This window comes from Populus nigra, chromosome 13 (genome assembly GCF_951802175.1).
Source record: "Populus nigra chromosome 13, ddPopNigr1.1, whole genome shotgun sequence".
NCBI lineage: Eukaryota > Viridiplantae > Streptophyta > Magnoliopsida > Malpighiales > Salicaceae > Populus > Populus nigra.
The window spans coordinates 8,548,013-8,572,764 of record NC_084864.1 but is presented as its reverse complement, the minus strand read 5'-3'; the positions used below and the strand labels follow the sequence as shown (position 1 = coordinate 8,572,764).

General features: G+C 34.4%; 3 protein-coding genes across 3 annotated transcripts; 2 read left to right on the top strand and 1 right to left on the bottom strand.

Moving 5' to 3' along the window:
* Positions 1 to 1,239: 1,239 nt before the first annotated feature.
* On the bottom strand, positions 1,240 to 6,655 carry LOC133671129 (alpha-mannosidase 2-like). The gene is made up of 4 exons (XM_062091778.1): positions 5,679 to 6,655; positions 5,460 to 5,609; positions 5,179 to 5,211; positions 1,240 to 4,378 (listed from the first exon to the last, which is right to left on the bottom strand). Exons 1-4 carry the CDS (start codon positions 6,279 to 6,281, stop codon positions 1,640 to 1,642), a joined length of 3,525 nt encoding a protein of 1,174 aa, XP_061947762.1. The 5' UTR covers positions 6,282 to 6,655; the 3' UTR covers positions 1,240 to 1,639.
* Positions 6,656 to 16,790: 10,135 nt separating this feature from the next.
* Positions 16,791 to 17,807, top strand: LOC133670899 (uncharacterized). Its single transcript, XM_062091497.1, has one exon. It carries the CDS (start codon positions 17,121 to 17,123, stop codon positions 17,664 to 17,666), a length of 546 nt encoding a protein of 181 aa, XP_061947481.1. The 5' UTR covers positions 16,791 to 17,120; the 3' UTR covers positions 17,667 to 17,807.
* A 3,027-nt stretch (positions 17,808 to 20,834) lies between these two features.
* Positions 20,835 to 24,239, top strand: LOC133671108 (xyloglucan O-acetyltransferase 4). Its single transcript, XM_062091752.1, has 3 exons — positions 20,835 to 21,725; positions 21,844 to 22,127; positions 23,228 to 24,239. Exons 1-3 carry the CDS (start codon positions 21,524 to 21,526, stop codon positions 23,984 to 23,986), a joined length of 1,245 nt encoding a protein of 414 aa, XP_061947736.1. The 5' UTR covers positions 20,835 to 21,523; the 3' UTR covers positions 23,987 to 24,239.
* Positions 24,240 to 24,752: the final 513 nt, after the last annotated feature.

The following is a 24,752-nucleotide window of genomic DNA, read 5'->3' as shown; positions in this document are numbered from 1 at the left end:
ATCACAGTAAATATTATATTTGGTTATATAAAAAACACGATTTATTTGTGGTGGGGCCCATGATAATTCACATTTTGCATGTGATTTTGATGAAGCAGCTCCTAGCTGCTTTTCTCCATCAGCGTCTCATGGAACAATGTAATTCACTTGCACTGTTCACATGAACATGTTTTTTTTTTTCAATGTGTTTATTTTTTGTATAATTTTTTTTAAAAAAAAACTAGTTTAGATTGAATTAAATTCACTCGCATTGTCATATAAATAATATTTTTTTTCCCGAAAAACTAATGTAGAGTGAATTAAATTCACTTGCACTGTAATATCAAATCAATTTTATTCCTGATAATATTTTATCTAATTTTATTGCATGCTCAAAAAATTATGGAAACTGTAGTTCTTACCGGATGAATTTTGTACGTAATAAAATTGTAGATGGTTTAATGGAATAATAAAAAATACTTTATATAAAGTATTATTTATTTCATGATGTTATAACAATAATTAAATTTACAATATTTAAATTAAAAATCATCAATATTAATATATATATTTTTAAATTATTTTATAACTTTAACTTTAAAAATAGTTTTAACCAAACATATTAAACTATTTTTTTCATCGAGTTGCATTTCTTCTTGTTACTCATAAATGTCTTCAAGACTGTTCTCTTTTCTCTTTCACTGATTGCCACCATCAATTAGGACCAACAGCAGCACTATATCATTAATCTTTATAAAGTTCAAACGCTACATGAATTTTTGAGTCACGAGATACGATTCATCTCAAATCAATGTAGGATATATCGTAAACTTGATGCAATTGTTTTTCTTCAATTCTTGCTTGCTTAGGACCAACTAATTATGACAGCAGAACAATGGAGGTCTCATTAAATAGAAAGCAAATGAAAAGCAAGAAGCCCCAGTGATCATCATCTTTACAGTAGTTCTATGCTACAAGTTCGCATAGAGAACAAGAACGCAACGATCGGGGGTGTGACAGACATGAAGCTGCAATTGCAGGGGAGGGAAAATAGGTGTTGATGATGCCTCAATAACCCCTAAGAACCAGTGCAAGGAACCAGCAAATTACCCATGATGTGTATTGGCCTGGATTTTGATCATCTAAGGTAAAGATAGTGATGAAAAGAGAACAAGAAAAAGTTGAAGCAACGACTGGCCATTTTATGGTATGCAATGAAAGAGAAGGCATCACAATAGCAGTAACCAAGGCACTAGCGTATGCAGCAAAATTCAAATTTCATCACTGTTTGCCTTTAGCTATAGAAGGGTAAATGCAGATCTCTTGATCACGTCAAGTCAGAATTTTTTATCTAATGGATAACAGGAATTGTACACAAGAACAAGAAAAAAAAAACTTGCATCAAGGGCTTCCATACAAATTTTTAGCTAAACTTTGACCACTCCATTAAATCATTCCGCTGACAGCCTTGTGACTTCTGCACAACGGCACCTGCTTCCAAGACAACCTTGACTGTATTTCATGGGATGGCATCCCATAAATGATTTTGCTCTTGAAGTTTGATAGTGTTTAATAAGGTAGAAAAGTTAATTCTGTTTTGCAATCATCCACATACTATCAACATCTGCAAAGACATCATAGTCCAATCAAATTTCTGTGCTCACTGGTGAGGCCGCAATACCAACTTGTATGCTTGTATTTCCATGGGAGAGATGAATACGTGTCCCTCTTGACCTACATCCCCAACCTGCTCCATATATCCAAGCATCTCTATGTCTTCGTGCAAAAGATTCAAAGAAGTTGCCTTCACATTCAACACCTCAAGCTCCTTGAACATGTTGAAAAGATTCACAGGTTTATTAGCAACACTGGTGCACTGAGAATGACAATTTTGACAGTATGAAGTATCCCAATGTCTCCTCTGTAATATCAGGACAAACCTAGAATCTCCAATCAGCTGCTGAGAATATTTTGATGGCCGGGGAACTTTAAAATTCACGATATGCAAGTCACAAGGCAAGGGAGCTGCTAAAGGTGAGAAGGATCTAGGAGGTGGTTGCATAGATAACTCCTGGGGGTTCTTCGCAACAAATGCATGTAATGGATAATTCAAGTGAGCACCAACACAGTGAGAGAGAAGAGAAGGGCTCAGGGGAAGAGGATTGGAAACAGGATTAGAAGTGGAAGAAATGTTGGACTCAAAAAGAATGTGAAAGATCACATTCATTGGACGATTATCCATCACTCCTTGCCCAAGACCACGTCCATCATCTCTTAGCAAACGACGGTCAAGCATAATCTCTAACCATCCTTCTTTAAGGCCAGCCACACCCAGCGACTGTCTAGAATGGACAGAAAACCTCTTACCATTGGATCCTTGCATGAATGCTAGAGAGGGCATAGGGTAGTAATTCCCCTGCATGGGAATCTTATCATAAGTTTCTCTCCTGCTCATCTGAAAGCCATTTAAATCAGAATAGAAAATCCTTCTATTATCAAGATCTGTCTTGTATCTAACTATCAATTCCCTATCATTAAAATCTTGGCCAAGAAGCTCAACATGGTATTCTTTCTCGATAAGCAATTCTCTTGCAGTATTATCTCCATTGTAAATTCGAGTGCTATGGGAGATGGGGGTTTTCTCCCAAGTCGTTTTAGGATACGAGTACACTTCCTGCACCATTAGACCCTCAGATATCACCATGTGCCCACCAGCCTCAATGATAGGCTGAGCATCACCATTGGGTTTGAATAGGTAGGCCCCACTTCCATAACTAGAGTACATTCCTATTTCTTCACCCACATCATTTATGGAACCATCTTTATGAGTTACTTTCCGCAACAGACCATGCTTGATATCAAAGGTGAGAGTTTGATGTTGATTCTGAATTTCAGCCACACCACCTTCAATTTTGGAGCAATTATATGGAGCAGGGCAAGAAAACGAATTGGACGTCGAGAAGTATTTAAGTTTAGCTGGTTTTGCTTTTTCACACCCCACAAAACCATTAGCAACATAATATGTTTGCAACCCCATGGCAGGAACAGAAGCTTTCCAGTGGACACGATGCCTTCCAGTAGAAGTTTTGCTTTTATCGTGCTGCAATTCAGGGGACACTTGACTTGGGACACAAGTCCAGTTTGAATCCAGAATAGTGACATCTGGCCTCTTAACAATAAGCATCACAATTTCTTCTCTACTTTGCTCCAAGGGATTAAAAAACACAGCAGATTGTGAAGTTCCTGCACGAGCATCAATTGCCTTATGTACTGGCTGAACATCATATTTAGATCTCACCTGTTCCGACTCAAACTGGGATGGGTTATGGTCAGATTTATCATGGCGAATACCAAGAAGTACTTCAATAGCTTTGGACATGAAAATTTGCAAGTCCTGTAAAGAAGTATGCATTCGAGTTCCATAGTCCCAAACTACATGATCCTTAGCAGTGCCAGTTACCCCATCATGATGTTGGAAAAGAGCTAAATTCCTCCTTGCAGCAGTCATCTTGTAGGCAAATCCTGTGGCCAATTTTTCACATTGTGCTCTCTGGCAATAACCATGCAACAAAGCCATCATTATTTCAGAAGCACGAAGTGTTTGCTCTAGCACCCGATCAACAGCCTTAAAGAAAGGCCTTGAAACATAATAGCCACTCCAGTAGTCCTGTTGCCTATCAGCATAAGTAAAGAAGTCACCTGATAGAGACGGAAAACCCCCTATCTGACCAGAGCCAACCTCTCCAGGAAGAGAATAATTTATCCTATCAACCTCTTCACGAAGAGTGTGAAAGTAATCTCCCAACGTACCAAATTTTGCCTCTGCATTTAAACTAGGATTAGAGTTGATGTAATCAAATAACATTTGGTAATTCCGAAACTGAGCTTCTGCTTCATCAATATTGATGTAGCGGAAATCATCACCAAGAGGAACAAGGAGAGTATTAGTCCGGTACAGAGTTGATTTCTTCCTGTATTGATCCAGTAACTTTAGGGCTCTCTCCTGTACATTTTCATGGTTGATTTCCACTGGATGTTTGCCCCAAGGGCACAATTCATAATTAAAGCCATGCATTCGAGCAAAATCAAATTGACAACAAATAGCAGGCTCTGGTCCACAAGTATGAGGAATATCATAGGAATAGAAGGGCATCATGTGTGCAAAAATATCAGTGCTTTCCTCAGCATCCCAGTTTTGACGCCAAATGTATTCTAAATTCTTTTGCAAAGCAAGTTCCTTCTTCAGCTCATAGTGGGTCCTTTGAATAAGCATGTTCTCGAAACCCATACGACGGAGCAGATAGGCCATGGTAGGAGAGTAACCAAATGGATCTATTGCCCATGAATTCTTAGGAACAACCCCAATGGTGTCATTCAACCACATATTCCCCTCTGTAATCTGAAACATAAATTCCAAAAGCTTAATCTAGATCATTAAGGCAGGAAAAATAAAATCCAAGGCATATTTTTCATCACACAACCATGCTTCTGTATTCCAAAACCAGATTGTGAGTAAAACCAAATGCATCAAACCACTAACTAAGAAAATAAGTAATACTAACCTAATATTCTATCTTATAGTGTGCAAAAACTAATAAAAAAATAAGAGATGTCATCGTGGAAGATTAACAGCATACCATGAACTCCTAAAAATGGCATGCTTGAATCCACTCATCAGCCCAGAATTGATCTCCCATTTGCATGTGTGTGCGTGAGTGACTTGAAAAATACAAGCCAAATTTAACTGCATAAAAGGAACTCCTACAAATGCTAGGCTTTAAAATACTCATCAGTTTAGCATTGATCTTCAATTTGTGTGTGTGCACACGGTACTTAGAAAATACATGCCAAATTTAATTTCCTCAGATTGTACTACCAAGCGATACTAACAAGTAAAAGGCCTAAACGGTGTATTATTTTCCCGTTCTGGGGATAGAAAAATGATGTCTTTTTCTCCTGGAATACGACCAAGGTGGTTTACATTCCCCACTTTCACTGAGCAAAGACGATTGGAAACTGTAAACATTGCTTTCAACTTGTCAACTTCAACAGAAAAAGAAAGACATAATTAAACAGCATATGAATACAAAGATATGAATCCAATGTCCAATCCTAGTAGTTTAACAAATTCTAAGCACAAAATTCATTACCATAACCGAATAAATGCATTTAAGGAAATGAATGTTTAAGAGTATATACCTGCTCGATTATGGCAAAAAAATGAGAATTAGCCTGTATCAAGAGAGAGAGAAAAATGGGCATCAAATGAATGCATCAGTCATAAATCACTTTATACAATAACGAAACAAAGGGTAAAAAGAAACAGGTGTTTTAAATCTAGAGATTGTATAAAAGAAAGAAAGAAGGAAAAATAAATAAATACATGTGGTCTTCTTTAAATAAAAGCAATAGGCAGCAGATGCATGGGTAACTTTGCAAGTAGAATGAATGATAAGCTGATCAACATCAAAATTACGTACCTCATCATTCATTACCCAACCGCCCCCAACAATTTCCAACTGGCCTGCCTTGACTAAATTGGTAAAGGATTCTCTTTTCTCCACAGTTGCGTCCCTCCACCATCTCTCCAAATAAGACATCTCTTCCCATATGAATTTCCGACGAGAATCCTACAGAATCCGAATGAAATGTTTACCAAATCCAATTTTAAAATACTAGATGAATATTTGATTACCTACCTTGGAAAGTGTGTGGACGATTGTATCAAGTATATGCCTTGTTTGCCTATCATAATACTCCTCCACAGTAAGCTTCCAGCCTGGATCATTATGTGAATGAGGCACCACAAAAACCTTCAATTTCTCACTATCCCATTCGTTCCCTTTGTAGCTCACTCTCCACCCTTGCTTCCACGGCCCACCATCCTCATCCAAGAACTGGATTCTATCATACAAACCCTTTGTGGTTATATCCACAGTAGCCCCACCACCGCCTTCGTTGATGCTGTTATTGTTCTTGTTTCTGTTATTGTCTTTTTGAGGGGGCTTTCGATTCCGGACCTTGAAAGGAGGAGGCTTTGATTTAAAAGGAGAGGAGATGAGGGGATTTGGGACACCAAAGAGGAGGATTGTTATTAGAAGGAACAAGAGAGAGATGGAGAGAGCGATGGTGAAGAAGTTTGAGAATATGAAATTAATCAGAGCCGTCCCTTTGCGTGACTTTCTTGATGGGTGTTTTGATTTGGTCGGGGTGGGAGAGGTGGTGGGTAGAGGAGACGAGTTGGGCCAGATGTTGCCACGGCGAGTGTTGCCACCACTTCCAATGTAGGAGGAGAAAGACATCGTACAGGCTTAAGGAGGAATACGACTGGGATGGAAGTGAAAGATCATGGGATCTATATACCGTCCCAGTATGCTTGCTGTGAATCTAAAACAGCTGCCACTGCTCTTGAGTGGATGGAATGGAGTCTTCCAAGTCAATGGAGGGATTTTGGTTTAACTTCTTTCTTTCTTGATTGGTTGATCTTCATTTCTACCAGACTACCGCCATCAATTTCACAAGAACTTCCTTCTTCTTCGTCTTTTAAAAACTTCCTTTCTATCCCTAATGTTTGAGATTCTCAACTGTTACCCTTACAGTTCCAAAACAAAATCCGATTTTATCATTGACTATCAGACAGCCCAGTTTCTTTTTACCATTAAACAGCCTAAATTTTCAAATTTACGAGGATAAAAATATTAAGCGAAAAAAAGAAAGTAAAACAAAGTATGAAAACTTTTCAATAGCTAGAAGGGGAAAGCTGAAATATTTAAACAATAGGAATGAAACTAGAAAGCTTTAAAATATAGGAGTGAAAGTGAAGTATTCATGAGTTTGAGAAGTCAAACAAAAACTTGGTAGCTGTGCAAAAAGGTAATGAGTGATCAGTAAAACTTAAATGATGATTCAAGTAAAGTATTCTCATTGTTTTTTAATTTTTTTATTTAAAAATATATTAAAATAATATTTTTTTTTATTTTTTTTAATTATTTTAGATATTAACGTATCAAAATAATCTGAAAATATAAAAAATAAAAAAATTTCAATTTTTTTCAAAAATATTTTTGAAACACAAAAAAAAAACAAGATCTAATAAGATTGGTCGAACTACTATATTTTTGTTGTGTCACTCTTATTCTGTATCTCTTTTTATTTTGTATAGTTCAAGGAGAGTGTAGTTCTAATTGTTTTTCAAATTGTTTTTCATTTAAAAATGTATCAAAATAATATTTTTTTTATTTTTAAAAAATTATTTTTGACATCAGCACATTAAAATGGTATGAAAACATCAAAAATATATTAATTTAAAGTAAATAAAAAATAAATAAATTATTTTTTAAAAAAAAACTTTTGAAATGCAAAATTAAACAGGACCTAATAAAATTGGTCGACCTACTATAAATTTGCCGTGTTGCTCTTATTATACATTTCTTTTATTTTGTGCACTTTTATATTGAATAATTGTACATGTATATGATTGGTTATTTCAATAAAGTATAAGATATTTATGAAGGTAATTTATGCTTAAATCTTAGTTTTGGTACTTTAAGGAGTTAAAGGATCAAAAGTCTTATAGATATTAAACCTTCAATTCAGCTCTTAAATCACCCCTCCCTACCACTTCGATGCTTTTAAGACTTTCATTTGATATCAAAACTAGGATTCTTGGCTAAGAGTTTAATCATCTAAGAGAAAAGATTATGGTACTAGAGAGTCAATACTTAACTAAGGTGTTTTTTTATGGTTAGAATTATGCTTATTGAAAAGTCAGGATGAAAACCTTTTTTTTAGTCAATAGATGAACCAAACAGAAATTTCATAACAAACTTGATGAATCAGGAAAAGTTGTTCAAAACAAAACTAGCTTGGTTGCCTAAGAATACAACCAGTAAATTTTTTTTCATGGACGATTACTTCATCTTGGTTGATTATATGAACTCCTTTCATATGGTCAATCATTTCATACTAACTGATCATTGTCCTATCTTTCTTGTCTTTGGTGGATCATGAACTTCTTAGTTGATGATACTATTCATGATCAATTTTAGCTAATCTTTCCTTACATGACAGTAAACAATTATTGTACTTGTCTAATTGATATGTGAATGTTTATGTTTGGTGTAATTTTCCACCAACAACGCAAATTGTTTTCAATGTGAGCAATATAAAGACTCTATTTCAACTACTATAAACTTCTCTTTTTTATTTTCTTTCTAGTTTTACAAAGCTTGCTCACTAATCTTGTACAGTGCCATTGTGTCTATGATCATATTAATGATATGCATCCATGTCTATCTAAGTTTCTTGTTGATTCCTCTAGACAATCTTTAGTGAATCCAACCTATATAAATAGGAAATAAGTGTATTGTGTGACTGTGTATGTCTACCAAGAAGCCTATGCATTTTTATTTTGAACTCATAATTTTTTTGGCTTTTTACGAATCAAGATTCCAATAACATCGTTCTAGCTTTCCCTAAACATTTACCGAATCTTCTCAAGCCCTTTTCACTCTTGGAATCATGTTAATTGTTGCACATGGAGTCGTTATTTTTTCGCACACCACGTGTGCATGTGCGACAGTAATAATACATGTTGGAATAATCGCTTTAAAAATAAGCTACAAGGCTTTGCTCATTCTCTGCATAATGTTGATTACTGTTCTACATTTAAAAGATCACATGGACTATCTTGTGGATACAATTATTCTATTTCCCATGGTTTTAATGGTATTTATGTTAGTGTATATGCCTTATAGTTGACACGACCAAAGAGTTGATGTCTTCTTCCAAGTATAGGAGTGTCGAAGTAATAAATAACCCGACAAGACCGAGGTCGAACCACATGGAGATTAACTATATAAACTACAAATAAAGAAATAGATACTAACAGAAAAGGAGTGGAAGAGAGATTTGAGATATGATATTGATATAAGAATTAAACAATGATAAAAAAAATTGTCAAGGTTAGAGGATCCACTAATGATATTTCAAACAAGTATAATATAAACTTTTTTTATTACTCAACTGGAAATCACACACAAAGAAGGTTCCACTCAGATTATAAATTATTAATGTTGTTATCCATTTTTGGGTTCCCACAAAACAAAAAAAAATGAAAATGAGAAAATACAAAAAAATATATCAAAAAAATATTCGAAAGAAATCCAAAAATAATAGGAGTAAGAAAAGGATGTTGGAATGCTGAAAAAAGGATAGAAATTGATTGAGGACATTCAAAAATACAAGAATTGAAATTTTGATAGTATATTTTTGACTGATGAAAGCCCTGGAGACAAAGAAAATTTAATTTGAAAAAGAAAAGTCCAAAATCAGATGTTTATGGACTCAATTAAATTTTATCCAAGGTTTAATTGAATATATGGAGGGTTTGATTGCAAGAAAATTAATTTTTTAAGTCAATTTAGGCTTTTATTGGAAGAAATTAAAGTTCTGGAGTCCAATTATAATTTTGAAGAGTTGATTTGGTCAAATTAGGGGTTTAATTGTATAATTATTGAAGTTTGATGGTCAATTAGGGACTTAATTGAAACAATTCGAAACCAAGGACCAAACCAGAAAAGCGTTAAGATCAAGGGATCCAATTACAATTCATCCAGGGGCTTGATTACAAAATTATAAAAACATACAAGGACCGAATCGTAAATATTCATTTGAATTTGGAAACGGCGTCGTTTCATTGTTGTCTCCCTCAAGAAGCCGTTTTCAGCAGTAAAGAAATAGAGATACGTTTTGCAGCAAAAGCGCCAGATTGCTCCAATCTTGGGGCACGTTTTATGGTTGCTATCCCGTTGTTTCCACATTACAAGGCGACCGTTACCACTTACCAGCACAAGGCCGTCTCTGTCCTCTAAAAGCAAGAGAAAAAGACTGTAAAAAGAAGACAAAAGAGGGGGGGAAACAGAAACGGAGAGAGGGAACGAAAGAGACAGGAAACAGAGGGAGAGAAGGAGAGAAAAAAAGAGAAAGACGAGACGTGAGAAAGAACTGGGCAACACAGGGAGACGGAAACAGAGGAGAGGGACTGCATAATCTCCTTCAAAACTCCAGTATTCCGGAAGCAAACTCAGACGAACTGTGAAGAAAAAAATATACCAGTAGCTAGGGAAAGCAAAAGAAAAGAAAGAATTAACTAGAGGAAAAGCCAACGAAAAGGGGAAGAGAGCAGTCTAAAGCACGCCATTGTCTTCGTCCTGCTTCCAGGTAAGTTTCTCCAGCTTGGCAAGATAACTCACAAATACTGTGCACAAACAGAGAGAAGCACAAGCAGAAGGCATGAGGAAAGGAAAACATAGAGAATGGGAGGGTGAAAGAAAGAAAAAACAGGGAGAAAAGAGGAGAACAGGAGAAGAACTAAAAAAAGAAACCAGGGGCGGGAGCTTCCATTTAATCAGCAGCACCTCACGCCTTCATCATCATCATCTTCGTCCTGAGCAGAGGAAGCACAGAGGAACAAAAATAAACCGAAGAAGCAAAAGGAGAAGACAGTGGAGCAACACACGGGCAGAGAATAAAAAAAAGAAAACTCAGAGAAAGGATAGAGACACGAACAGAGGACCAAAACAGAGGACCAACAACACACCAGTGCATTCGGCTTCGTCTCCAGGTGAGTCCTTTCTTCTCTCTAATTAACATGCTACAGTAGCTGTGAATTATAATTCACTTCTCAGCCGGGTCACTGGTTTGAACCAGTGACCAGGTTGGGCTGGCGGGGTCCAATCCAGCCACACAAAAAAAATGATAATAAAATAAAATAAAAATAAAATTTTCTTCAAAAAAAATTTATTATTTCAAAAAAATATATGATTTTCCCGCGTACTTTTCTAATGAGTTTTGCTTAGTATTGGTTTGTATTTTTATCTTGTAAAAATACAAATTCGGTATTAAAAGTTTTTGTTTTCATGCATACGACCAAGTCTCTCTAAAAAAAATCATATTGTATCTTCATAAAAAAAAAAGGTTTTAGCATGCATTTTGGCTTTAATAACCAGTTTATTAAAGTCACGAGAACTAGGTTAATATTTCAAAAATTCCAAAAAAAATTTATTTTGTTTTCTTTTAGTATCTAGGTTTATGACCTTATACGTAAGACGTATTCCGGATATTAAATTTCTTTGTTGACGTCAGAACAGTTAGGTTTTATCCGATAAGATAAGGATCTCCTTACTGAGGAGAAATTTTATTAAATCACAGACGGACCAACAACTAGAAAAACACGACAAGACTTTAGATTTTATCAGACAATAAAACAATGTAGCTTACCTTAGGTAGGGCGTATTTGCGATGTTAATACCTTCCCTTTACGCAACTTGTCCATGTACCCGATCTCTAAGACCAGTTAAGGTTCCTAGTGATCAAAATACTAGGTGGCGACTCCCATTCCATTTTTTCACTAATAAAAGACAAGAATTTCTTGTCTCCCCACATTTGCCGCATTAGATAAGATTTTGAGGATCGATGTTTTCGCCGCGACGCCGCACGCGTGTGACAGTTAACATGATTACATTAGTTATCTTATTCGAATAATGTTAATACTTGTAAATGTTTTCAGGTATTCATGATTATAACTTGTGTTATTAAACCATCTTCTAGGATCTGAAAAAGAGTTTTGTATCCTAACATCGCCTTATCTCTAATCTTGCTAACACCAACATCTCTTTATTAAGCTTCCTGTAATTTCTCCTATAAGGTGGACTTTACTCTTACCTGAGCCAATAAGGAGCCATTAGGCCCAACCTTTATTTTAGCATCAATCTTCCTTAAATATAATAACTCCCTTTTATTACAATCTTCCAATCTGATGGCCATTACTCTATTCTTGTAACTAAGAGCATTTGCCATAACATTTGCTCTTCTAAGGTGGTATTCGATCATAAAATCATAATTTTTAATCAATTCCACCATCATCTTTGTTGTATATTCATATTTTTCTACATTATCAAATATCTCAAACTCTTGTGATCCATAAAAAATTGGAGTTGATACAGGGGCGGAAGTAAGGGGGGCAAGCAGGGGCTCGGGCCCCCCCTTACAAGACATTTTAATTTTTTTTTTGCTATTGGGTAATTAAGTGTGGAGGAGGTTTTTTATTTTTAAAAGGTGAGCCTTTTTACAGTAATTAAGTGTGACTTTTTTTTATTTTCTTTGAATTACTTTGCGCAGCACTAATATAAATCCTGCAAATATAAAGTCATTACTTTGCGCAGTCCTAATATAAATCCTGTAAGTGGTCAAAAATAGAAATAAAAAAACAAATCGCAAGTAAAAGTTTTCTGCGAAAAGATTGAAGCAGACCACCAATTAATTTATCTTTCATCAAACAACACAAGATAACTTCAAATTAAAATCTATTTTTGTTTTGTTTTGAGATGTTTATTAATAATTTGATGAGATTTTTTTATAATTCAACCATTTTTGCTTCATTTTTTCTTAGATCTGCTAGTTTTACCAAATTTTTTTGAATTCTTGTTATAATGATTTTTTTTTCTAATTAATTAGATATATTTTATTGGTTTATTTTGATTATGCTTGGATTTTTTTTATGTTTTGTTTTTAGCAGAGCCACCAAAATTATCAATTTTTTTCTCATGATATATGTTTTGATTTTAGGCTGAACCATGAATAAAATAAGAAGAATCGATTTTTTTTTGAAAAAAAAAGAAAAAATATTGATAACTCACAGCCTAGTGAACGAACTCCAATGTGTAATGTTAAAGTTATGGTTGAGCAGCCCCAATACGCTTCAGTTTACAAAGAACCTGCGCTGATTAGTGAGCAACCTCTTACTATAATCGACATTGCTCATTTAATTAGAGATCCAAGCAATCGTTCTCAAATTTGAGAATACCCGGTTAATCAACAAGATGAAATTCGAAGGGCATACATTAATTTCGGGCCATATCAACCTTTGATGTCTGAATATCCGCTGACTGGTAAAAAGTTGATTTAAGTCTCATTGGACTAGTTGACAGGTTGATTCGACTTGTTTTTTACTCTTCCTGTTTCGACAACAACTACCGAATGAGCTTTTTCAGCGATGAAGATTGTTAAAACAAGACTTCGCAATCGGATGGATGATGATTTTCTTGCAAATTATTTGATTGTCTATATAGAAAAAGAAATTGCTAAAAGATTCACAATTGATATGATAATTGATGATTTCTATTCTGTGAGAGAACGACGAACACAATTAAAATAAATATGTAAGAATCATTCTTTATTATTTTTTGCTTTATTTCAAAGTTTATCAAACATAAATAATGCTTCGCTTTAGCTAATGTTTCTTATATACTTTGTATGTTTATATTTGATAGGTATAAAAACCAACAATATTAAAGTGATGGACACATTATGAAGATAAAATTAACAACTCAATTTGGTATTGCTTCGAACCTTTTACCTTATACAAAGGTTATTAAATGTTTATAATAAGTTATTTGAATAAAACTAAATTATTTAAGTTTTTTTTACAACTCATGTATAATACATTAAAACAATTATTATATGTTATTATATTAATTTTGGCCCCCCTTAACAAATAATTCTAGCTCCGCCCCTACCTCTATACCCTTAAAGAAAAAACCATAGTGGCCAACTCAAGATTATACACTAAGTAATTGACTTCGTGAAGCTTTAACTGTCTAGATATGTAGGCAATCACCCTTCCATGCTACATCAAATAGCATCCAAAACCCTTCTTCGAAGTATCATTATAGACTACAAACCCTTTAGTCTTTGAGGGTAAGGATAATACCAAAACAATGGTGAGTCTTTTTTTCAATTACTAGAAATTCTTCTCACACTCCTACGTTCATTCCTACTTCGTTTTTTTTTTCGGGTTATGTGGGTTATTGGAACAACTATTTTGAAAAACCCTTCAATAAATCTTGTGTAATATCTCGCTATAGATTTTGATCACATTACCAAGCCTTTCCCATTTCAACATAACTTCCTAGGATCCAAAAATATAACTTCTGTAGAAATCACATACCCTAGAAAAACCACTTCCTTTAGTCTGAAATCATATTTACTCAACTTGTCATATAATTGATACTCTCTTAAAGTCTGTAACACTTGCCTTTGATGTTGTTCATGTTCCAGATATGAACTAGAATACACTAAGATATCATTTATGAATACTACCACAGACTTATCCATATAAGGTCAAAAAATCTCATTCATCAAATCCATAAACACTGCAGAAGCATTTGTCAACCCAAAAGACATTAACAAAAACTCGTAATGTTCGTATCGAGTTTTGAATGCAGTCTTTGATACATCTTGTTCCCTAATCCTTAATTGATAGTAACTAAACCTCAGACTAATTTTCAAAAACACATTAGCTCCCTTGAGTTGATCAAACAAATCATCTTCTCATGGAAGTGGGTATTTGTTCTTTACCATCACTCTATTCAAGTGTCGGTAGTCAATGCAGAGTCAAAAAGTCCCATCTTTCTTTTTCATAAACAACACAAGGGCTCTCCATGACAAATTACTAGAGCGTATAAACCCGTTATCTAACAATTTCTGCAATTGCACCTTTAATTTTGCCATCTTTGTTAGAGCCATTTGATAAGGAGATTATGTCGTAGGGGATGTACCAAGTAATACATCAATAGAAACTTCTACTTTTCTCTAACAGGGAAACCCTGACAACTCCTCAGGAAACATATAGGAAAATCTCATATGATAGGAAAATTTTTCAACTCACCAGTCCTCCATCTAGAATCCATTACAAAAGCTAAATAAGCTTCACACCCCTTCATATACCTTTATGTTCTTCAAATAAAATTAACTTTTTTTTAATCAACTTGGAAAACATATTCAACTTCGTTTTCTACTTCCACTTCAATTTCTTTAAGGCCATTATCTTTAATTTATTTTGATGTTTTGGACATCACCTATTCTATCTATCATAGGTTATCATTACTACATTCTTATTTTGGATTAATAATGTTGGATATATCCTTTAAGATGCAAAAATGAAGTTTTTAAAATCTTTGTTAACTTTAAATGTGAAATTGAAAAGTAGTTATCTCTATTTGTACAACGTTTTTAATGTAATGATGGAGGTGAATATTTTAATTGTAGTTTTGAAACTTTTTTCAAATAAGGTATCATTTATCGTTTGTCAAGTCCATACACTCCTCAACAAAATTAAGTTGCTTAATGAATGCATAAAACTATCATTTATTGTGTTCGTACTATGCTCTTTCAAGCATCTTTACTATTATAGTTTTGGGTTGAAGCTCTTATGACATTTATATATACTCTTAATTATCTTCCCCATGCCACACTTCATTTTCTCCTTATGAGTTAGCATATCATGTAAATCCTATTAGAAATTTTGTTTAAAACATGTTTTATGGGTATTTTTAGGCCAAACTAAAAATAAGAGCTAAAATTTTATTGGAATTTAATATCTAACATAAGCTATTTAACATAAAACATCAACATGGTTTAAACAAATTGTGAGTGAATGAGAAGTTGATATAAAAAACCTCTTAGTTGACATGTTTTGGTAAAACTCAAAACTCTCTAAAAGAACTTTATATATATATATATATATATATATATATATATAAACAAAGCTTTCTTGGTATTTATATAGTGAGAAGTTGAGAAGTTGTATTGGGCCTAAATTGCACCTAAGCTTTCAAAGGGGAAAGATCTTAAGCAAAGTAGACTTTGGGTTTAAATCCACACTCATGAACACGACCTGGCCTCGCATGACTCGTGCTCAGGTCAGGGCTTGAGTTTATTGTAAAATAACTTTTTGGACTAAGAAAGATTCTTTTTTATCAACTTAAATTTGGGCTAGGTCTGGTTTATAAAGATTTATTTCTTCTAACTCAGCCTATTGTTTTGTCTAACTCTTGAATGTAAGGAATTGATTAGTTTTGCCAAAACTATTTTTTCAAAAACGTGAAGTATTTTTCAACTCAAAAGATATCTTATTTAAATAAAAAAAATATTCCTTTAAGGTCATTGAACCTTGTTTAGGATTGTGAGGAGTTATTGTAATTCTAGGAGGCTTATTAAAGTTAATTCTTTTGCAACAAATGAGGATCAATAACGCTTTAAGGCAAATAATTGGTTCTTGACAACAACAATAAATTTTAGATTGGTTATATACTAAATACTTCAACAAGTAATATCTTTTATTGATTTTGGTTTGTTTAAGTAGATTTTTTTATAGTACCAGTGATGTCGTAATTAAAGTTTCAGTGTGTTTCTACTTTCTAGGGTTGTTTTCTTTTATTTTTTATTTTTTTTCTCCTCCTTGTAATTTATAAAAAGAAAGGAGAGAGAAAAAAGACTATAGTCACACACCAAAACTTCAATAATAACATAACTAGTACCATAAAAAATATCTTAATGATATGAATTAACAACATCAAAAAAGATCATCAACAGTTATTAGAATGAGCCACGCGAGTCGCTAAATAGTAAGTGAGCATCGCAACTTTCAGGCAGTTTATGTGACCCACTGTAATCATCATCAGTGATCTATCATGATATTATTAGATTTATTTTATTGAGATTTTTATTTGATAGTATTGTTGTTGGAATTCTGATGCATCTTTAAAGCCTTTTTTTTTTTTAATCTTTCTTCCTCATCTTTTCTAGATTTATTTTCATACAAACCACTCGCGCGCGAGTCGCAGATAATTTCTAGATAACACTTCCAGTAAATATTATTTACGACTCTCGTGCTACTTTTATAAATATTGTTTTGGCCGTGCTAAAGCGTGTGTGTGTGTGTGTGTGAAAGCTGTTAACTTGTTGCGACTTACAAAAGGCTCCCTCTCTTCTTCTCATTATAACATAATAATATGATGCTCTTTTCACTCATAAAAGAACAGAAACACTGCTTTATATTCCATTGGTCTCTCCTATGCCTCAAGTGAGCTCGGTGTCCTGTCCTGCTCACCCACCGTCTATCGTCTCTCTCATCACATCTTCTGGCTCTTGATACCCGTTAATTAAAAGCACACTTCCCTTTCTAATTTCGTCTAGTATATTTATTTATTTTATCTCTGTCGTTTTGAGCTCATTGCTACAAATCACTGTCTAGGGTTCCATCAAAAACCTCTATTTGATAATCTTAGATCTGAAATTCGATGTCACAGGGCGGTTATGCTATTGAACTTTACTTGGATCCAGCACTTGAAAACCAGGTGTTGAAGGCCTGGAACGTGCTAGCTCGACGCCAAATAAGCAGCCAATTAATTGAAATCGAGTCTCGCCCTCATATAACCTTGTATTCAGCTCCCTTCATTGATCCCACTAAGCTTGAATCAATCATCAAGACTTTCGCATCTAAGCAAGAGCCGTTACCCTTATCTCTCTCCACCATAGGTTGCCACAACAATCTCCTCTTCTTGGCCCCTACGCCTACTCTTTCTCTTCTTCAATTCCATTCTCAGTTATGTGATGCGATGAGGAGGGAGGGTATTGAGATTAGTGAAGACTATCGCCCCGAAAATTGGATTCCTTATTGTGCAGTTGCTCAGGATGTCCCAAAGGCAAGAATGGCCGAGTCTTTATGTGTTTTGAGAGATTTGAAATTGCCTGTTGCTGGGTATGCAATGGATATTGGGTTAGTGGAGTTTTCGCCCGTTCGAGAGTTCTTTTCGTTCGTGCTTGGTAACACAGTAGAAGGATGATTTTTCTATTTTTTTTTTGGAAATAGTTTTTTTAATAATTTGAATGTGTTACATTTATATCAGTGCTGCTAGTTTATAGCATAGTAGAGATTTTGCTTATGATTATAGTTCTTGGATGAAGATTCTGCTTGTTTACCTCTATCATGCTTTCATATTAATCATTCAGTATTGGGTCGTGGACGTTTGGTTCTAAATGTTAATTGTGAAAATTAGGTAAGATCTTTGGTTAAAGAGTGCCAAATATAATGGCTTGTTCTATAATCCAATCCACTTCCTTGGCTGCTAAATAATAATTAAAGTGTTTTCATGTTTGAGTCATTTTGTTTGAAGCTCAATATGGCACTCAATAATTTTTGAGTTTTTGATAGTTTCTCAGTTTTTTACAGATGAGATTAATATGTTTTGGCGTCAAATATTTATTTTTATTGAACTGAACGGGTGCAACCTGATTTGAGCATAAGCATATATGTCTGAATAACATCTAGGCTATAGCTTTCACGACCTTATCACTGTTTGCAATAGTAGTACAAATATCTTCTCAGATGTTTTAAAACTAAATAACTTCATGGCTATTGATTGTTCTATGACTTTTGCCATGATTTCTTGCTCATATTTTTGGGTTTTTTTAGGTCAGATACAGTGTCCAGTCAATAGTTGTTCTTCCCCCTGAGTTTGGTATTCTTACTAATTGACGATTGAACGAAGGTGAAAACTGGTTTTCAGTTTGATCAAGTGGCTCTAAAAGATTTTTTTTTCCAGGTATAGTTTAGGGTGCTGTTTTGGCCATTGATCTTCCCATGTCACTTTCTCTACTAATTACAAGTCTCTTGGAGTAATGATCTTCTTCTTTGGATTTCTAATGGTTGTTAGGAATAGGCTTTGCTTAGTGCTACATTGCATGAAAAAGCCTCCTGAATTGGTCTAGGTATTGGAGCCATTCCATGCAATCACAGTCTATTTGTTTGGTTGGGTCTGTTTTCAGGAAGTATGGTCAATTCAGATTTAAAATGCCTGAAAACTTTGATCTGATGAGTTTTCATTTAATGCTTGTTGTTCATAGAGGTTTGTGCTGGTGCCATTCCAAGTTGTTCAATCCTGTTCTTATCCTGCCAAGGGATTGATTGATAGGCTTTGCAAGAAGCCTGTTCCCTTGCCAGGATTGCATCAAAGATAGCATCAGAGTCGTGTGATAAGATCCCAGGTTTAGAACATTGGGGAAAGCCTATTTTGCTAAACTAATGGATGCCATTATTTCTAATAATTAGGAGTTTGCAGAGAATCTATGCTTTAGTGTAAAGGAGACCTGTTTTGGATTATAGGTTATTAAAAATTGGGATGGTTATCGATATAGGATATCTAAAGTTAAAACTTGAACACTTGGAGTCAACCGAGACCATGTTTATCATTATTGATAATCAAGAAGGGACTGGGGGCCAGGGCTGTACTTTACAACTTTATTTTTTATTATTAATGTGGTGTCGGGTTAATTTGTACGTATCTCGATTAATCCCACGGGTCCTGAAATTAATAACCATGTAAGCCTTTAGTGATCTTGAGATTTGTCGAACTTGAACTGGTGCTATCTGAAGAACAAATATAAGGCTTGACCAGTTGAGCTATGCCTTTTAATATTTTATATCTTTTGATTATATGAGTATTAGTTACACTAATTTAAGTTTTTGATTAAGATTAAGGAGTGTCTGGAACGCGGTTTGATTATATGTGTATTAGTTACACTAATTTAAGTTTTTGATTAAGATTAAAGAGTGTTTGGGAATGCGGTGCAAATCGCGTTCCTTCAAAATTTGGTTTTTTTTGTTTAAAATGAATTTTGTTTTATTATGTTTTCAAATTGTTTTTGATGTGCTGATGTCAAAAATAATTTTTAAAAAATATAAAGACTTTATTTTAATGCATTTCTAAGCGAAAAACACTTTGAACCGTCACCGCTACTATAATCCTAAACACACATATATTTGAAAAAAATTGATCAAACACATTTTATATTTTAAAAAACATAAAGCAAAAACAAAAAACAAAAAATGAAAATAATACCAAATCACCCTTTATAAATCCATTTTCAATATCAGAAGTGCATCAATATTAAGCATATATTTTCCAGTTTTCTACTATATTGTTTTTGCACTACATTGTGGGAAATATTTAAAATTAATTTCTAACACATGAGAAAAAGATGTGTGTGTATATTATAAATGTGTTTTCTTGTATATTTAAAATTATGTATGTGTTTAATATAATGAATTCAAAATATATGAATTACTAATTCATAAAAAAGGTTGTGATTATTAATTAAAGACTAAAGCAAAGTGTTGATTTTTCTAGTAAAAAGCAAAGGATAAAGGATAAATATACAAAGTAAAAAGTAAAAAGCAAAGGATAAATGTAGAAGCAAATATTTTATAAATGTTAGAGAGCCCTACTAGTTAATGATGTAATAAGCTATTGTCTTGAATAAAGGGGAGAGCGAAATGAGTGGGTAATTAAAATAAATATTCAAAAGAGTTCAAAGAATTAAAATTCTAGAGGAAAAATATCTCTTTTTTTAGTCAAAATTTTCACTTCCTTTGCATTTTTTTCTTGTTTTGCCATAGATTTATTTTTCTTATTAATATCTTTATTTTTGGACTCTCCAAATTTTAACTCCTTTTCACCTAAAATCACACACACAAAATTCTAGAAACCTTAAAACTCATCTTTTAATTTTAAAATATCTTTTAATCAGTCTAAAACTGAAAATCAAACCAAACATATATATAAAAAATTAAAAATTCTAATATATTTTTTCAACATGATTAAAGAAAAAAAGGTTAAAAAAAAGAGAAATTAAAGAGAAAAGTTTTAGGAGCTGTGTTCTCTCTCTCCTCAATTGACAACGATATAGGGGTTGTTTGCTTAAATTGATAAAGGGTTTTATAAAAGGCTTTGAGATGAAGAGAATGTTGGTGGTTTCATTGAAAACAGAGGTCAAAGGTGAGAGAGAGAGAGAGGAAGGTGAGAGAGAGAGAGAGAGGAGGCTAGAGTTTTTCTATGAGAAAAAGATAGAAGAAGATGAATAATATATTTAATTATTATTATTATTAAATTAAAAATTAGAATGTCGGTAACAATTTGCTCCTTGTTTGAATCTCCCTTTGTTTTCCGATGGAGGTTCAGTGGGGAAATTAAAGAGGACTGGAAGTGGAGCTATGGTCGAAGAAAGGTGCGCATTTCCACAAGATTATCTCCGTGATATCAGGTTAATTGGTGGTGACCCCACCACTCCACAATCACACGCCTTCACCGAATATCAAATGTTTACACGCACCTACAAAAAATCAACGGTCAGATCATTCGAAGTTTCTGATCATACAGCTTTTATTCCTATGCAAAAAGACAACTACACCTCTCGACGACATACCATTTATCAGTCCCAGACCTACACTGTAAATAACAAATGAGTTTCTGACCTTTAAGCTTTTGCTAGTTTCTTCCTAATCTTGAAAGGTAACTTCCTCAGATTGGGGGAAGAAAGTTTGAACATTGGGGACTAAGTTGTTAGGGGCATACAGTTTGGGGACTAAGTTGTTAGTTTTCCTGAGCTTTTTTGACCCTCCAATCACAGAACTACAAACACCTTTGCTCTGGTCCATCACTACTCTCTTACATTGATTGACGGAAGTTCACGTCTTCTCAGGTTCCTCCCCTTACTGTTTCCATCTGTAAAGGAGAATTGTCCTCCTTTGGAAAAGGAACTAAATCTCCTTTTCTCTTAGAAAAACACAACCCGACTCCCCCTCCCGATCTATATATATATATATATATATATCTCGGTCTGACTTTATGACCATGCATGAAAAATGATGCTGCCCTCTTGCTCTTGTTCTGCTTTCAAATGTGGCAAAAAGGACAGGTGGCTTAACATGGAGAGGCCTATTCCTTTCTTGTTAATAGGTTTAACGACAATTCTCAGCGTGTTCATTCTCTACACTCTAAACCCTTTGAAGTTCGTCACCGAACATGACATTGATCAAAAGCTCCTCTTGATCAAACCACACAAGGGTACTTTCTCTAGAATATATGCATGCATGTAGACCATCTTCTATTTATCTGTACGCTATTCATATGTATAAAGGCAAACTGCGCACTCTCTAATTGTCGTGCTGTGTTGGTTTTGTAGAAGAAGACAAGTGTGACTTGTTTAACGGCAACTGGGTACCTGATTTTGAAGGGTCGATATACACAAATTCCAGTTGCGCAACAATTCCGACCTCAAAGAACTGTTTCAGAAATGGAAGGAAGGACAAAGATTTCCTTAATTGGAGATGGAAACCAGAAAAATGTGATCTTCCTAGGTTTGATGCCACAGCCTATTTAGACATCGTTCGAGGAAAGACACTGGCATTTATCGGTGACTCTGTTGCTAGGAACCATATCGAATCACTTCTATGTCTCTTGTCCCAGGTCAGTTGTTTAGTTTTTCCTGTTCTTTTTTCTTTCCCCGTTGATGGCAAGACTTGAAATTCTGTATTTTGTTTTCTTTGGAATTGTGATAAATTTGATGAAAGACAGCTGCTACTTTCAAGGCACCGCATAGTCTCCGCGTTAATAAGTTTTTGTTTTGGGTTTGGTGTTCGTTTTCCCATGTATATATGAATCGATTAAAACGGTGAAGTTAAGAAACTCTAATTATCTCTGCTAACATTGATTCTCTTGGCTTGTGCTGAAGTATAAAATTCCTTGTTGTTGGAGCATATGTAGGTGCATGGTAGGTCAAGTGCTGCAGAGCACTTTGAATATCTATTTAGAACATGGAATTACATTACCTGGTTCTCTCTTTTAGGAAGAGTTAAAAATACAAGTAATTCACTGCCCGTTTTGATATATAAAGTACACTCTGCAGCTACCATGATTTTCCATCACGACTTTCTTTTTTGAAGAAATTGTCAAAAGAAGGTCGAGTTTAGGAAAATTTTCGAATTATTGAATCGGAACTTTGGTTTAAAGCTGTTATCTTCATATAAAGTGAATGCCAGAAGGTAGGGCCAGTGGTTGGAATGAAATCCTAATAAAAGGTAATACTGATAATTGAGTTTTCATTTTGACCAATCGTGACAGGTCAATTGCTTTATTTTTACCTAGAGTTGCCTTTTCTTCTGCTCATCAATTACCAGTTGCTTCCTCTGTAGTCTCTTTTCATGCATGGAGCATCGTCCCCTGCAGATAGAAGGGGAGTGTAGGGTGCTAATTTGACATAGATATCATGATTGGATTTGAGAACTCCTTATTATTATAGTGGAATATAAATCAATAAAAGGTCTTGATCACCGAGGCGATGAAAAAGGAAAGAGCTCATCCATGGTTTTTCTGTTGACATAATTATATTAGGAGCTGAGCGAGGTTACAAATATTGGTGTCATTTTAAGTTCCTGTTTGTACAAGTAACCAACGAATACGAAACCTCATATCATAAACTTAAAAACTTGGCTCTCAAACAGGGTGTGGAAAAGTTTTAAAATAAATCTTTGCGTTGAATCTGACAAAAAAACTTGTAAATCTTGCAGAAGGAAGTTCCTGTAGATGCATATGTGGATTCTGAAGATAGGAACCGGATTTGGCACTTTCCCGTCCATAACTTCACCCTTAAAATGCTCTGGACAAAATTCCTTGTGCATGGAGAGGAGAGAGTGATCAACGGTTCATCATCTGGCATTTTTGACTTGTATCTTGACAAAGTAGACGAAAACTGGGCCAGAGACCTGCATAGCCTAGATTATGTTGTCATCTCTGATGCACATTGGTTCTTCAGACAGATATACTTACACAGAGGTTCTAATGTAGTTGCATGTGTTTACTGCAACGAAGCAAACGTCACTGACCGAGGCGTTGCATTTGCCCTCAGAATGGCATTCCGAGCTGCATTTAGTCAAATTAATCACTGCAATAAATGCAAGGGCATAGTCACATTGCTAAGGACATTCTCTCCATCCCATTTTGAGCACGGATTTTGGAACACTGGAGGAAGCTGCAACAGGACTAGTCCTTACAACGACCAGAAGATTAATTTTGGAGCTTACGAGTGGGAAATTAGGAGCATGCAGGTAGAAGAGATTGAACGAGCAGAGAAGAGAGGGAAGAAAGGGAAGAGCTTCGGGGTTTTGGACGTCACCATGGCTATGCTGATGAGACCTGACGGGCACCCTGGAGCTTTCTGGGGTAATCAATGGATGAAGGGTTATAATGACTGTGTTCATTGGTGCCTGCCAGGTCCGATTGATGTGTGGAATGATCTCTTGCTGGCTGTTCTCAGGCGGCTGGATTAATTTATTGGTAAAAGGCTTAACAAGGCAGGATTCATAATTAGCGAGGAGATATATCTTGTTTTTTCCAGGCCGAAGGCGACTAGTTGTTTGAGCTCAAAGGTGTAAATCATTTGATTGAATTCATAAATAATTTGGTATTATTTGAAAACCAATTTAAATGCCTGTATGTACGTAGTTTGCCAGTCCAACCATTATTGGAAGGCCGTCGCTTTCAATAAATAAATAAAACATATATAGAATTACTAGTTCTTAATTTTTTTTTTAATTTCAGATGCAGGGTATTGTACGAGCTTGATTTAGCCTAAAATTAATTAATTAATTATATTCTAATCTATCTTATTTCTCTCTGTGTGATATGGATCTAAGCTATATAGCGCAAGTTTTGAACCACACAAATATGAATACACACCACAAGACCAATGTTTATACTTGTCTGTTTGAAGTAAATTTCCCTGAAAAAAGATACAAGTGTTATTAATTATCTAGTAATTCTGGACAACATTTTATATATAAACTTCAAAAACATAAATTCAACTCTATTTCTAATTAATAAAGATATTAAAATTTAATTTAATTTCTAAAAATAGATTAATTCTGTTTTTTTTTTAGTTATATCCCTATTCCTACATCTTACAAAACCTTAAATAATAAGGGTAACAATGGAAAATTCTACACGATGGGGGTAGTGATAGAGCAAGGGTAAAAAATATAGTTTACTCAATGTTATTTATGTCTTTATTTATCGTATTGATTTTTGAAAGTAATT

Bases quoted from the DNA above. Each gene is read 5' to 3' on its own strand.
- LOC133671129 (XM_062091778.1), bottom strand. From the start codon at position 6,281: ATGTCTTTCTCCTCCTACATTGGAAGTGGTGGCAACACTCGCCGTGGC. The intron at 5,610-5,678 runs GTAGGTAATCAA...CGGATTCTGTAG, and splicing joins TCGTCCACACACTTTCCAAG to GATTCTCGTCGGAAATTCAT. The intron at 4,379-5,178 runs GTATATACTCTT...TTTATGTTTCAG, and splicing joins TTTTTGCCATAATCGAGCAG to ATTACAGAGGGGAATATGTG.
- LOC133670899 (XM_062091497.1), top strand. From the start codon at position 17,121: ATGTCACAGGGCGGTTATGCTATTGAACTTTACTTGGATCCAGCACTT.
- LOC133671108 (XM_062091752.1), top strand. From the start codon at position 21,524: ATGATGCTGCCCTCTTGCTCTTGTTCTGCTTTCAAATGTGGCAAAAAG. The intron at 21,726-21,843 runs GTACTTTCTCTA...TTGGTTTTGTAG, and splicing joins CTTGATCAAACCACACAAGG to AAGAAGACAAGTGTGACTTG. The intron at 22,128-23,227 runs GTCAGTTGTTTA...TAAATCTTGCAG, and splicing joins TTCTATGTCTCTTGTCCCAG to AAGGAAGTTCCTGTAGATGC.